Here is a 12,363-nt window from a genome sequence, read left to right on the forward strand (position 1 = left end):
AAATAAGCTGCATAATTTTCGATTATGAACATATTTATATGCCTAATTTATATTAATTATAGATAATCTACATAAATATGAAAGATTAAATCGATATTAATTAGTATAAAGGAAATAAAATCTATATTGTTTGAATATATCCATAAAAATTAAATATATTATACACGGATTCTATTGTTAAAATAAGTATACATATTTTATTGATTTTATATATCTATATCTATATCTATATAGGAGAGAATATATATATATATATATATATATATATATATATATATATATATATATATATATATATATATATATATATATATATATATATTACAAAAATATATATGTATGTATTTTTATACGCAATTTTGAATGTTCAAAAACCATAACCATTATATATATATATATATATATATATATATATATATATATATATATATATATATATATATATATATATATATATATATATATATATATATATATATATATATATATATATATAACGGATTAGGGAAAAAACAATATAAATTTCAAACATGTTAATTACACACTATTATATATAATGGTTATGCTTTTTGAACAATTAAAATTGCTTATAAAAATAACGGAATATATTGTTTAAATATGTATATTGATTCTATTGATTTAATGGATTCTTTTATTTAAAAATACGTGATATATATTGTGACTATTTTTGTAATATATTATAATTGTTTTATCGTTTCTATATATTTATTTAATTATTTTATGGGTATTCGTTTTCGTGTGGATGCGCACAATTATGTTAATGGTATACAATGCTCTTTCAACATGATAAATAAAACACTAAAAAAAATGGAAATTATTTATAAATCGATGCAACTCATATTATTAATAATAAAACTTTAAGGTGGGCGAAGACATATCATATCGTTGGAAAGGCTGGGCCGTGCCACACCTCAAGTACATCATCCCATTGGTTAAAAAAAAAGAATACGTGTTGCCGCAAACCATGTTATGTGCGTAACAAAACTCTGTCTAACCCTTAGTCAACAACATATACATTTTTCCATGTTTTTGGCGCGAAGATACCGCAACTTGAAAATGATTTCCCTCCTCGTATCGAATATTGATAGTAGACAATCCGGTCAACCGAGAAGCCTCAACAAAAGCATTCTTTAAAGGCTACATATAAAATTGAATGAAAAAATCATATACAAAATAAAGTAATAATTCATTGTTACACTAAAAAAGAGACTATGATGAATATACCATTGCATGTAGGTGATACCAATGCAATTCTTTTTCAAGAATTCTCTCCATATCTCGGAAACAGAAAAAAAAAAAAAAAAAGTATGTGGAAAAGTTGAAGAATGTACATCATGTTGAATGTTAATTTATAGTAGAGTTAGGGAATATAAAAAAGGTAACAAAAAAAGTAATTAATATAAATTGATGTAATTACCTATTTTATCTATACTACTTTAAAAATAAACATGTAGGAGAGATAAAATTTAAAAACCATTATTGTGAAATTAATTCATTAATACTATGGGTGACTATGGTAAGTTGGGTTATTTTGAAATTAATAATAATATGTGATATATGTGGTGGAACATAATTGCATTTCAGTCCCACGATTTTTTTAATGAAAATATTATAATAAAAAAAACTCATTAACCAATAAAAAGACACTATTTTGCCACGTAGGATAGATGAAATTTGAAAATTGGGTTTTATTGGCAATTAATATAATATTGTGCATAAAATTTAATTAACCCAAATTAAGTGGAATGTCCATTTATATATTTACGTTTTTTAATATGAAGCAATGGATGAAAATCAATAACCAATAAAAAGACACCATTTTGACATGTAGGAGAGATAAAATTTAAAAATCATTATTGTGAAATTAATTCATTAATACTATGGGTGACTATGGTAAGTTGGGTTATTTTGAAATTAATAATAATATGTGATATATATGGTGGAACATAATTGCATTTCAGTCCCACAATTTTTTAATGAAAATATTATAATAAAAAAAAAACTCGTTAACCAATAAAAAGACACTATTCTGCCATGTAGGATAGATGAAATTTGAAAATTGGGTTTTTTTGGCAATTAATATAATATTGTGCATAAAATTTAACTAACCCAAATTAAGTGGAATGTCCATTTATATATTTACGTTTTTTAATATGAAGCAATGGATTAAAAAGGAAAATCAATAACCAATAAAAAGACACCATTTTGACATGTAGGAGAGATAAAAAATTAAAAACCAATAATGTGAAATTAATTCATTAGTAATATGGGTGAATATGGTAAGTGGGGTTATTTTGAAATATATAAAATATTATGGACTCAATCTCCTCAATTAGAAAACTTTGATTGTGTATCTTAGTTTTATATATAATATAGATTTTCTACAATACTTATGAGTAGATCTTTACCTTGCTCCAAAAGGCGAAATCCCTCGCCCCCAGGGCCCCCATCCCTTGGTCCGACAAGGATTGATGGAGGAATGTAAATCATGGTAACTCAACGGCCCGTTAAGGTAGCGGACCCGGACCTGGTGCCCACAAGGAACCAATCTCATTGGAGTTGAAATTCCCACACTGCGGCTGCCAGGATTCGATCCTAGGACCTTGCTCCAATTTACCACCTCCGAAACCAGTTGAGCTACACCCATGCGGGCTAGATCTTTACCTAATCATATTTGAAACCGTGCATTGTATATTCAAAGACTTGTTATTAAGGTAAGACAATTATGTGGTCCGATTTATTAGTTTTCCCTTACATCAAAAAAATAAAACTAGAGTAATGAATTTTCTTTTGTCTGGAGTCTAACAAAATACACAAATGAGTTTATATTTGAAATATATTGGTTCCAATGGAAGGGAAATTGGTGTTGTTATTTTTTTATTTTATTTTTGGTACATATCAAAAAAAGTGGATGAAATAGAGATTTGCAACCCCCAATCAATATCATATTTCACTACCCTATCAACCTTCTCCAAAATATATAATAAAGTATATTATTCCTCAACTTGATTTTTTTTATTTGTTTGCAATTCATACATAGTTTGTTTTGGTGTTCATTTTTGTTTACATTTGTTTATATATTAATAATTAGTTGTATTTGATTAAATAATAACTACTATAATAAGGGGTGTTTACAAATAAGCCCATCAATGGGTACTTATTCATAAAGAGATTCATACAAAAAACATTTTTACCAATAAGTTCACACATGGTCCAGATTTTGTAAAGGACTAAAATAACTCCTCATACTTTAATATGCTCCAATTTCATCCTTAACTTTATTTAACCTCAATTTGACCTCAAATTTCACAAATTATTCAATTTTGACCCAAAATGTTTTTTTCAAAAAAAAAATTTACAAAAAAAAAAATTCCCGCCGGATTCCGGCGTTTACTTTTCAATTTTATTTTTTCTTCCGGATTTTTTCGCCGGTCTCCGGCGTTGACTTTTTCGATTTTTTTTTCTTCTTTTCTTTCTTTCTGTAACTTTTTTTTTTCATTTAAAGACAATACTGCTGTGATTGACAGTAATATTAACTGTCTAACTGTTAAACACAGTAAAATTAACTAAACTACAATTTAACACAGTAATATTACTATATTAATCTCTAGCACAATAATATTAACACAATAAAACTCATTATTATTGTGTAATAGAGTAATATTACTATGTTGACCGTTCAACAAATGTAAACATAATAAAAAAAACCAAAAGAATTAATATTATTGTGAGTGACTGTAATATTACTATAATAACAGTAATACTACCGTCAACCACAATAATATTACAATTATAGACAGTAATATTATTACGTTACTCCGTGAATAACTCAAACAAACAAAAAATCCAAACAAAATAATAATATTGGTGTGGTTGACAGCAATATTACTATAACAACAGTAATATTACCGTCAACCACAGTAACATTATTGTGTTTACAGTAATATTACAATAATAGACAGTAATATTATTACGTTACTCCGTGAATAACTCAAACATAACAAAAAACCCTAAAAAATAATAATATTGATGTTGTTGACAGTAATATTATTGTGTTTACAGTTATTTTACTGTCAACGACAGTAATATAATTACGTTGACTTGTCAACAAATCAAACAAAAAAAAAAACAAAAAAAAAATAATAATATTACATTAATTTACTGTCAACGGCAGTACAATTACGTTAATTAACTATCATTGACAATGTAATTACGTTAATTTACTGTTAGTGACAGCACAATTACGGTCAACGTTTAGCGGCAGACGTAAAAAAAAGAAACAAACCAAACAAAACTAAAAAAAAAAAAAAAACTTAAAAAAACACTAAAAAAAGTCAACGCCGGAGACCGCCGGAAACCGGCGAAAAAATCCGGAAGAAAAGAAATGAAAAAAGAAAAAAGCCAAAAAAAATAAAATAAAAAAAAAAGTGAACGCCGGAAACCGGCGAAAAAATCAGAAAGAAAAAAAAAATTGAAAAGTCAACGCCAGAGACCGGCGTTGACCGCCGGTCAATGCCGTAATCCAACGGCAAAATTGTTTTTTTTGAAAAAAAAAAGTTTTGGTCAAAATTGAATAATTTGTGAAATTTGGGGTCAAATTGAGATTAAATTAAGTTAAGGATGAAATTGGAGCTTATTAAAGTATGCTAAAAAAAATTCAAAATTGAAATTTTGTGGTCAAAATTGGATTTTTGTGGACAAAATTGATTAAACTGGGTTATAATTAAGAATTGGGTATAAATGGTTGATGGTAATATTGGGATATACATGAATGTTTCATTTATTTATAATAAATATTAAAGGGATGGGTTTATTGGTGAAAGAAATATAACCCCTAAACCTAGAATAATAAACATGCTTGGTTGGGGACTTATTCACAAAAACCCCTTATAATAATGTGTTGTGTTCATTATTTATGCAAATTTAAATAACTCAACCAAGATCGTTCATATGAAGTGCATTTACTAATAAATATGTATGTGTATTTTGCAACAAAACCATAAGAAAGATCCATGTATGTGCGTGGGTAGACGATAATAAAATATCTTACCAATCGGCCGCCTCGCACGCAAAGTCAAGTTTGATGTTGGGCATGTCTGGATTTTGTGTTGGTCGATTTTCACGTCGTCAGTAATGCTTCGAGTACTGCAATAATGTAGTAATTATTAATTTGATTCGATTTCTTTATGTGATTGGTAAATAGCCCATTATTTTTTAAGTTTGCTTCGTACAATCGTCCTGTCTTTATTTTAACTCAACTAATGACCATAAACATACAAATTTCCAATGTTGTAAAACCGAACCGGATCGGCCGGTCCAAATGTCAAAAGCCCGGTTCGACCGGCCAAAACCGGCAAACCCAGAAATCGGTCAATGACCCCGGTTTTCATCTAAAACACTTCATTGGTGGTTGTTGGCGGCGGGATATTGGCGGAATTCGCCGAATCTGGGTGGAGTAGACTGGCGGTGGCCGGAATTTTACAGAAGGCTCTGGTCGTGAGTGACTGAAATAGTTTGTTTGGTGGTGGATATGGAGTGAGAAGAACGATGAAGAAGATAGAAAAAAAGAAAAAGAGAAGTAAAGAAAAAATAAAAAATAAATAAAAGAAGAGAGCAGAGTTATGCGCGTAAGTGATAAGATGAAAAGGGGGATGAGGAATAATAAATAAAATAGTTTATATATAAAAAAATAATAAGAAAGGAAAAGATCGTGTGAAAGATAGAAAAAATATACTGAAAATATGAATTTAAAATATTAAAACTAATAAAATAATTAAAAATTTCAAAAAATAAAAAACCCCGGTCGAACCCAGTTGAACCGGTCCAACCGCGACCCGAGGTTTTGTGTCCGGTCCGGTTCCGATAACATTGCAAATTTCTACCAACAAACATGTAAATTACAGAGGATCAGCGAATCAAATTTATTAGGTTTTCGAGTCAAATTTTGTCGATCAGCATCTTGAGAGGGTTTTGTAAAGATGTAATTAGAAGGCCAATTAGGTTTAATTTCCCAAGAACATAGAAATGAAATCAAACCGAATCCTTAGTTTTCAGAGAGGACGACGATTTGTTTACAACGTCACAACTCCATAGCCAAAGCGCGTAAGAAAAACCCAATCACGCAGCAAAATTTATTCAAAACCAGATTAGGGGAAAAAGAAAACAAATAAACGTGAAAGAAGAACGATTAAATAAAAAATGACGGACGGGGATATGCTACCTTTAACCGAGTCAATCTGAGTTGTTTTCAACGAAGTCGGCCTCAATCCTCTGCCCTGGTTTCCAATTTGAGATTTCACTTCAGAGTTCATCGACTTTCAATGCGCGATTATGTGCTAGAAAGTGGTAACATTCTCCTTTTGCCTTCGCCGTTCGCCGGAGCGCCGGCTTGAGCAAATTTGATTTTCTCTGTATAACGTTCTAAGATTCTTCAGTGTGAAGGAGGAGAAGCTTTAGTATCAGAGAGAACGCTAGAGAAACAAGGGTGAATATATATTGTCAAATAGAAAAGGCGAGTAAAACAAACAAAAACTCCCTCCAAGTTTCCAACCAAACCTCAACCTCCTAATAAATATTAAAAATAAATGCATCCTAAATTATATATTTTTATATTAATAGATTAGATAATACTCCCTCCTTCCCTAATTATTTGACGTTTTAGGATATCTCACACAGATTAAGAAATTCATTAATTAGTCTTTAATTTGATAGTGAAGCTCAAGATTGCCCTTTCATCTCTCTGAATATTTTTCCATTAATTTATTAAACAAACTGTAACGTAAAGAATTGGAACAATTAATAACAAGGGCAAGAATGGAAAAAAGAAAAATATTTTACTTTGAAAATTTAAAACGTCAAATAAAAGGGGAAAATAATTATTGGCTAAAACGACAATTAATTGGGGAAGGAGGGAGTAAATTGATTAAATTCTTAGTACTGAAATATAGGGCAGTGACGAGTAGACACGGCCATGGGCCGGTTTTCGGCTCGGAACCGGCCCATTGACCGGTGAACCGGTCTCGGAACCATGAACCGGCCTGTGTCTCTCTGTACGGACCTTGTTTTAGAAATAGGTGAACTGTCGACCGCCGGGCCGCCCGGCGGTTCACCCGGATTTAAAAATAAAATTAAGGAAAAGTTGAAAAAAGTTGAATCGGCTCGGTGAATCGGCCTAGTGAACCGGTCGTTATTTGCTCTAATTTTGAATTTTCCCCCACCATTTTTTCCTATAAAATTAAGTTCAAGTCCTTTCATTTATTTCCTTTCGTTTTTTTCATATTTAAAAGTAATTCCTTTAATTTATTTATCCATCAAGTATATTCAATATTAATTTTTTTAATTTTTTTCTTGAATTTGTTTCGAATGTTACTGTACTGAAAATGGCTACATGCATGTAATTACAGTCGACTATACATTCGCAGTGATGTTCTTTCTTTTATGTAAATATACCAATTCATTGATGATAAAAAAAATAATAATCACCAACAACATAATTCACAAATTTCAAATATATTATATTATAAATCAATTCGTAACCAACAAATATAGATCGAAAAATACACAATTACATGCATACAGGGGCGAGTCGACCCTTGGGCAAGGGAATGTATTACTGAGGGAGAGAGAGTTCAATTATATAGGTGTAAAAACCACCGGTAGTTACAAGAGAAGTTATACAAAGAGTTACATAGAAGTTACTCTACCACTAACATAATTGGATAGACACGGGTAGGGGTGTGAACGAGTCCGAGTTCGAGCTTCTTACAAGCCGACTCGTCGAGCTCACGAGCCGGCTCGGCTCGTTTACCACCCCTAGACACAGGGTAGGTTAATGATATAGGGGGAAGTTGGGTAGGTATGTTAGGAAACCCCTGGAAACCCCACTAACATATTCTTTACAACAAAAAAAAATGGAGAAAGTACAGTTTGCACCCCTGAACTATAGGGGTTGTCGCAAACACCCCCTGAACTACGAAACGTACCAAAACGACCCCTGTCATTTACGGTCAACGTTAACAAAATTAACACCGCCCTAGTTTTATTGTACATTTACTTAATTGCCCTCAAATTTTGCTTACTAAATTGGACCAAGTCAACAACCACTTCTCTCTCAGGTGATGCCCGCCCCCTCTCTTCACTTTCACACTTTTATTCTTTTTTCTTCATTTTCTGTCGGCGGTGCCCCCTTCTCTCTCTCTATTTCCACCCCTTTGAAGAGCTTCACTCGAATCCGACCAATTAGCCCAACTCGGTGTCAAATCAGGAAATACTTAAATGTATGGCCTCTGCAATAATGAAGACCTCGTCGATGGAGATGATAGATAGAGGGTTCATAAACCTCAAGGTAAGTTTTCTTGATCTTAACAAACTATTTTATCACGAATACATTTATCTCCGATTCTTTAAGGTGTTCTAACTTGGGCGTCGGAGTGCTAACGTCCGGAGTACCTTTCCCGGTCCCTTTTGCACGTCCGCGACGAACATGCCTAACATGGAACGGACTTAAAGAATCGAGATTCCTCGAAACGGAAAAACCCAACCGCATCAATTGTTGTGGTGGATAGTAATATTACTGCCAATGGCAGTAATATTATTGTCAACCACAAATATTAGTGAGGTCGACAGTAATATGATTGCCAACCACAGTAAAATTACAATACTAGAAGTAATATTACTGTCAACCACAATAATATTGTTACGATGAAGAGCCAACAAAATAGAAAAACAAAAAAAAAATTATGTGGTTGACAGTAATTTATTGTCGACCGCAACAATATTACTATCAACAATCAGCGGCCGGAGGAAGAAAAAAAAAGCATGAAAGAAGAAATTTACAAAAAAAAAAAGTCAACGCCGCTGATTGGCGGTGGCAGAGTAAAAAAGAAAAGGTCAACCGTCAGTCTTTGGCGGCAGAAAAATATAATTAGAAAATAAAAGGTTTGGAAAAAAAATTAAAATCAAATTTGTGTGGTCAAAATTGATGAAAGAAAGTAAACTTAAATTTGTATGATCGAAAGTGATAAAACTGGAATTAAATTAGGGTTATAATTAAGAATTGAGTTTAAAAGGTGTAAAAATAATATTGTCATACGCATTAGTTTGTATTTGTCTATAATACATATTAAAGGAATAAGATTATTAGCGAAATAAATAAAACACCTGAATCAGGATTAATAAAAATAGTTGGTCAGATAGGTATGCATAAAAACCCCTAAATTTCACAAGTTGATGCTACAAACAACATACAAGTATATTAAATTTTTTGCTTGCATAACTTAAATATATTGACATAGCTTCAGAAGTTGTCCCTGACATCTAAGCGAATAAATAGAATAAATCAACCCTTCAAACTACAATAATAATCACTTAAATTAAGCTTTATAACTTTCTACACAAACTCCACTTCTAATAAATTACATGACAAGAAGCACCAAAAGTATCAGATACCATTTCCTCCACAGGGGTTTAGCACACCAAGGAAGTCGGCATTTTGCTTAACGAGTTCAAGTTTGAGGAGAGATTTGACGACTTGCTTCATCGTGGGCCGTTGATTTTCGTCTCCATTTACGCACTCGAGCGCTAGCATAGTAATCTTATGCCCATCATCTGTACAAAAATCATCTTCATCCGCTAGACTTTTGTGGACAAGTGAAAACTCGGTTTTCGATTCAGAGGCTTCTTCATATTCCCTAAATGCCCATTCAAATACAAACGGCAAACCAGCTTTCCTGTCTTCGTTCGTGTAAACCCTCTTCGATATCAAACTAAGAAGTATGACACCAAATGCAAACACGTCTTGCTTGGTCGACCAACGACCTGTAAGAAATCCAAATACTCTTATTCAATTTTTTTAAAGAAATCCAAATCCAAATAACCTATGTGACATGAAAATAGCCCTTTCAAATGTTGAATTATCAACTGCTAAAACATTCAGGACTCAAAACCAAACTGTATCTCAGTCTTGGAAAAACTTTTAAATTTCTAAGATGAAATGTTTCATGACAAGTGTAAACCCGACATCATTCTCTCAACCCGACAAAGAAAAAAAGAATTACGATAAGGAAAAAAAAAAGTTTAGTCGGAATACCTGTATTAAATTTAGCTATATCTGTGCACCCATAGCAACTATGATGACATGAATACGTTCGCCTATCGGGGAAAACGCCACCGCTAATTGAACCAAAATCACATATCTTTGGATTATAGTCCTGCATGCATACGAGGAGGAGGATACAGTTAAACCTCTATAAATTAATACAGTCGGGACTAGGGAAATTCTATTAATTTAGCGAATTATTAAATTATCGATTTAATAATTTAACACGTTTTCACCAAGTCGGGACCGAGAGAAACTATTATTTAATCGAGGTTATTAATTTATCGAGGTTCTACTGTAGTTAGTTACTTGAAGAATTCTTCATCCATCCATCCATCCTAGGTTATATAATCGATTCAAGATTAAAAGCACATCTATATATATATATATATATATATATATATAACATACATACCTCATCAAGAACTATATTTGCAACATCGAGATTGTGAACAACAAAAGGTTTGTAAACTGCAGATTTTCCAGCATGCAGATATCTGAGAAGCGAAGCCAAGCCAAAAGCAGATTTCATTCTTTGCAGCCAAGTGAAATCACCTAATCAACACAAATTTCAGTTATTTTATTGACGCAAACGTCGCTCTGAGTAACATAAACGTGCGAGTTAGGAAAAATCTGTAAACTCGATATTTTTAAGTGCCAACTTAAAAAATTCAACCGCATCCAAGATAGAAGAAGCAGGAGGATTTAAACATCAGCATAAAAATTTTAACATGTACGATATACATCAAATATCCAAATACCTTTTGGAACGAGGTTAAAAAGCGAATCGAATGGCTTGAATTCATAAACAAGAACAAATTGCACAGCGTCGGAGTAGTATCCGTACAGCTTTATCATACATGGATGATTCATCATCATTTCATGGCGTAGTAAAATGACTTCTTCCTGCAAAACCACAAGTATATATTTTACACGTCAGACCATATGCTCGGAATTTAATTTTTTTTTTTTTAAAGTATTTTTTGCGAGTAAAACAAATAATTCGTTCACCATGAGTCTGAGATCGAAATCTTCAGGGTCGTAATTATATACATTCGGAACTTCCCACATCTTGACCATGAAATATCGCATCAATCCACAGGAATCCATTTTCCCACGATAAATTTTACCAAATCGGAAACGGCCCATGTAGTTTCTCTCAGAAAAGTTGTCGGTAAACCAAACCAAATTCTCATAACCGAGAGCTTGAATATCTTCCGGCTCCCCAACCATTCCTAGCAAAATATGTAAAAACACGCAATTTTGTGTATAGCACAGAAAAAAATTAATATGTAATTGCTGAATTATCTCAGAGGCAGCAGCATTGTTTAATTCCAATGCTTAAACACATAAAACAGAATATACTTTAGTGAAAAATAAAATTAAAAATACAATCACAAAAATATTTCATGATAAAAATATTCCGCACTGTACAGTATACAATCACGGCGATAACCCATCACAGAAATAAAGAAACCAAGAGAATCAAATATACCTTCCAGGTTTTAGTTCCACAAAAGGTTTTTTTTTTTTCTTTTTTTTTTTTTTTTTTTTTGAATTTGGGGGTTTTATTTAGGGTTTTTGATTTTGCCCAACAATTCACAGATTAATTGAGAGATATAGAAGATCTTATATATAGATTGTGAATCCATCTTACCGAAATCCGACGTTTTTTGAAGAGAATTAATTAGCTGGAGAAAGAAGCGATTTGATGTTGTGAAATCAGTGAGAAGAGAAGAGACTCTTGAGCAAGAAAAATAAAAATTGAGAGAGCTCAGCAAATATAATTCAGCAACCGTAATTAATAACAGGGAAAATATTTTTAAGGTAACTTCAAAATATTTTTAAGGTAATAAAAAGAAGGGATAATTAGCAAGACCCCTCGCCTAGGTAAATGAGTTAAGAAAACTTCCCCTCCCAATAATTAGAGAAAACCCCCTTACATAATATCCTACCCAAATATTATTTAATAATTCCCAAACCACCCTTATTATCCATAACCCATTGCCGTTCTCTCTTTTTTTCTCGTCTTCTCATCTTCTCGTCTTCTGCTTCTCTCTTCTGCCGTTCTTCTTTGTTTTTTTTTTTTTTGCTTTCTCCGACAAATCTTCTCCTCGTCGTTGCCGCCGCCGCCGCCGTCGCAAGATGAAGAAATGCATAAAGTCTAACCGTCGGCGCCTATCAAAAGAAAACCTCGTATCGAACTCTAATTTGATAGCGATTCTGAGTTCGAATGCCACGATTGC

The 12,363-nt window shown here is 32.1% G+C and overlaps 1 protein-coding gene across 1 annotated transcript; it reads right to left on the reverse strand.

Annotated features, from left to right (window-relative positions):
- Positions 1–9,174: 9,174 nt before the first annotated feature.
- On the reverse strand, positions 9,175–11,920 carry LOC148765680 (putative serine/threonine-protein kinase PBL16). Its single transcript, XM_088812220.1, has 6 exons — positions 11,775–11,920; positions 11,129–11,352; positions 10,879–11,023; positions 10,533–10,672; positions 10,109–10,229; positions 9,175–9,837 (listed from the first exon to the last, which is right to left on the reverse strand). Exons 2-6 carry the CDS (start codon positions 11,348–11,350, stop codon positions 9,461–9,463), a joined length of 1,005 nt encoding a protein of 334 aa, XP_088668346.1. The 5' UTR covers positions 11,351–11,352; positions 11,775–11,920; the 3' UTR covers positions 9,175–9,460.
- Between the last annotated feature and the right edge of the window lie 443 nt (positions 11,921–12,363).

Source organism: Erythranthe guttata, chromosome 13 (genome assembly GCF_056151865.1).
Source record: "Erythranthe guttata isolate IM_541 chromosome 13, IM_541, whole genome shotgun sequence".
Taxonomy (NCBI): Eukaryota; Viridiplantae; Streptophyta; class Magnoliopsida; order Lamiales; family Phrymaceae; genus Erythranthe; species Erythranthe guttata.

Coding starts and splice junctions, on each gene's coding strand:
- LOC148765680 (XM_088812220.1), bottom strand. CDS start 11,350: ATGGTTGGGGAGCCGGAAGATATTCAAGCTCTCGGTTATGAGAATTTG. Junction 11,024..11,128: donor ATTTCGATCTCAGACTCATG/GTGAACGAATTA, acceptor GTGGTTTTGCAG/GAAGAAGTCATTTTACTACG. Junction 10,230..10,532: donor CAAATATAGTTCTTGATGAG/GTATGTATGTTA, acceptor GTATGCATGCAG/GACTATAATCCAAAGATATG.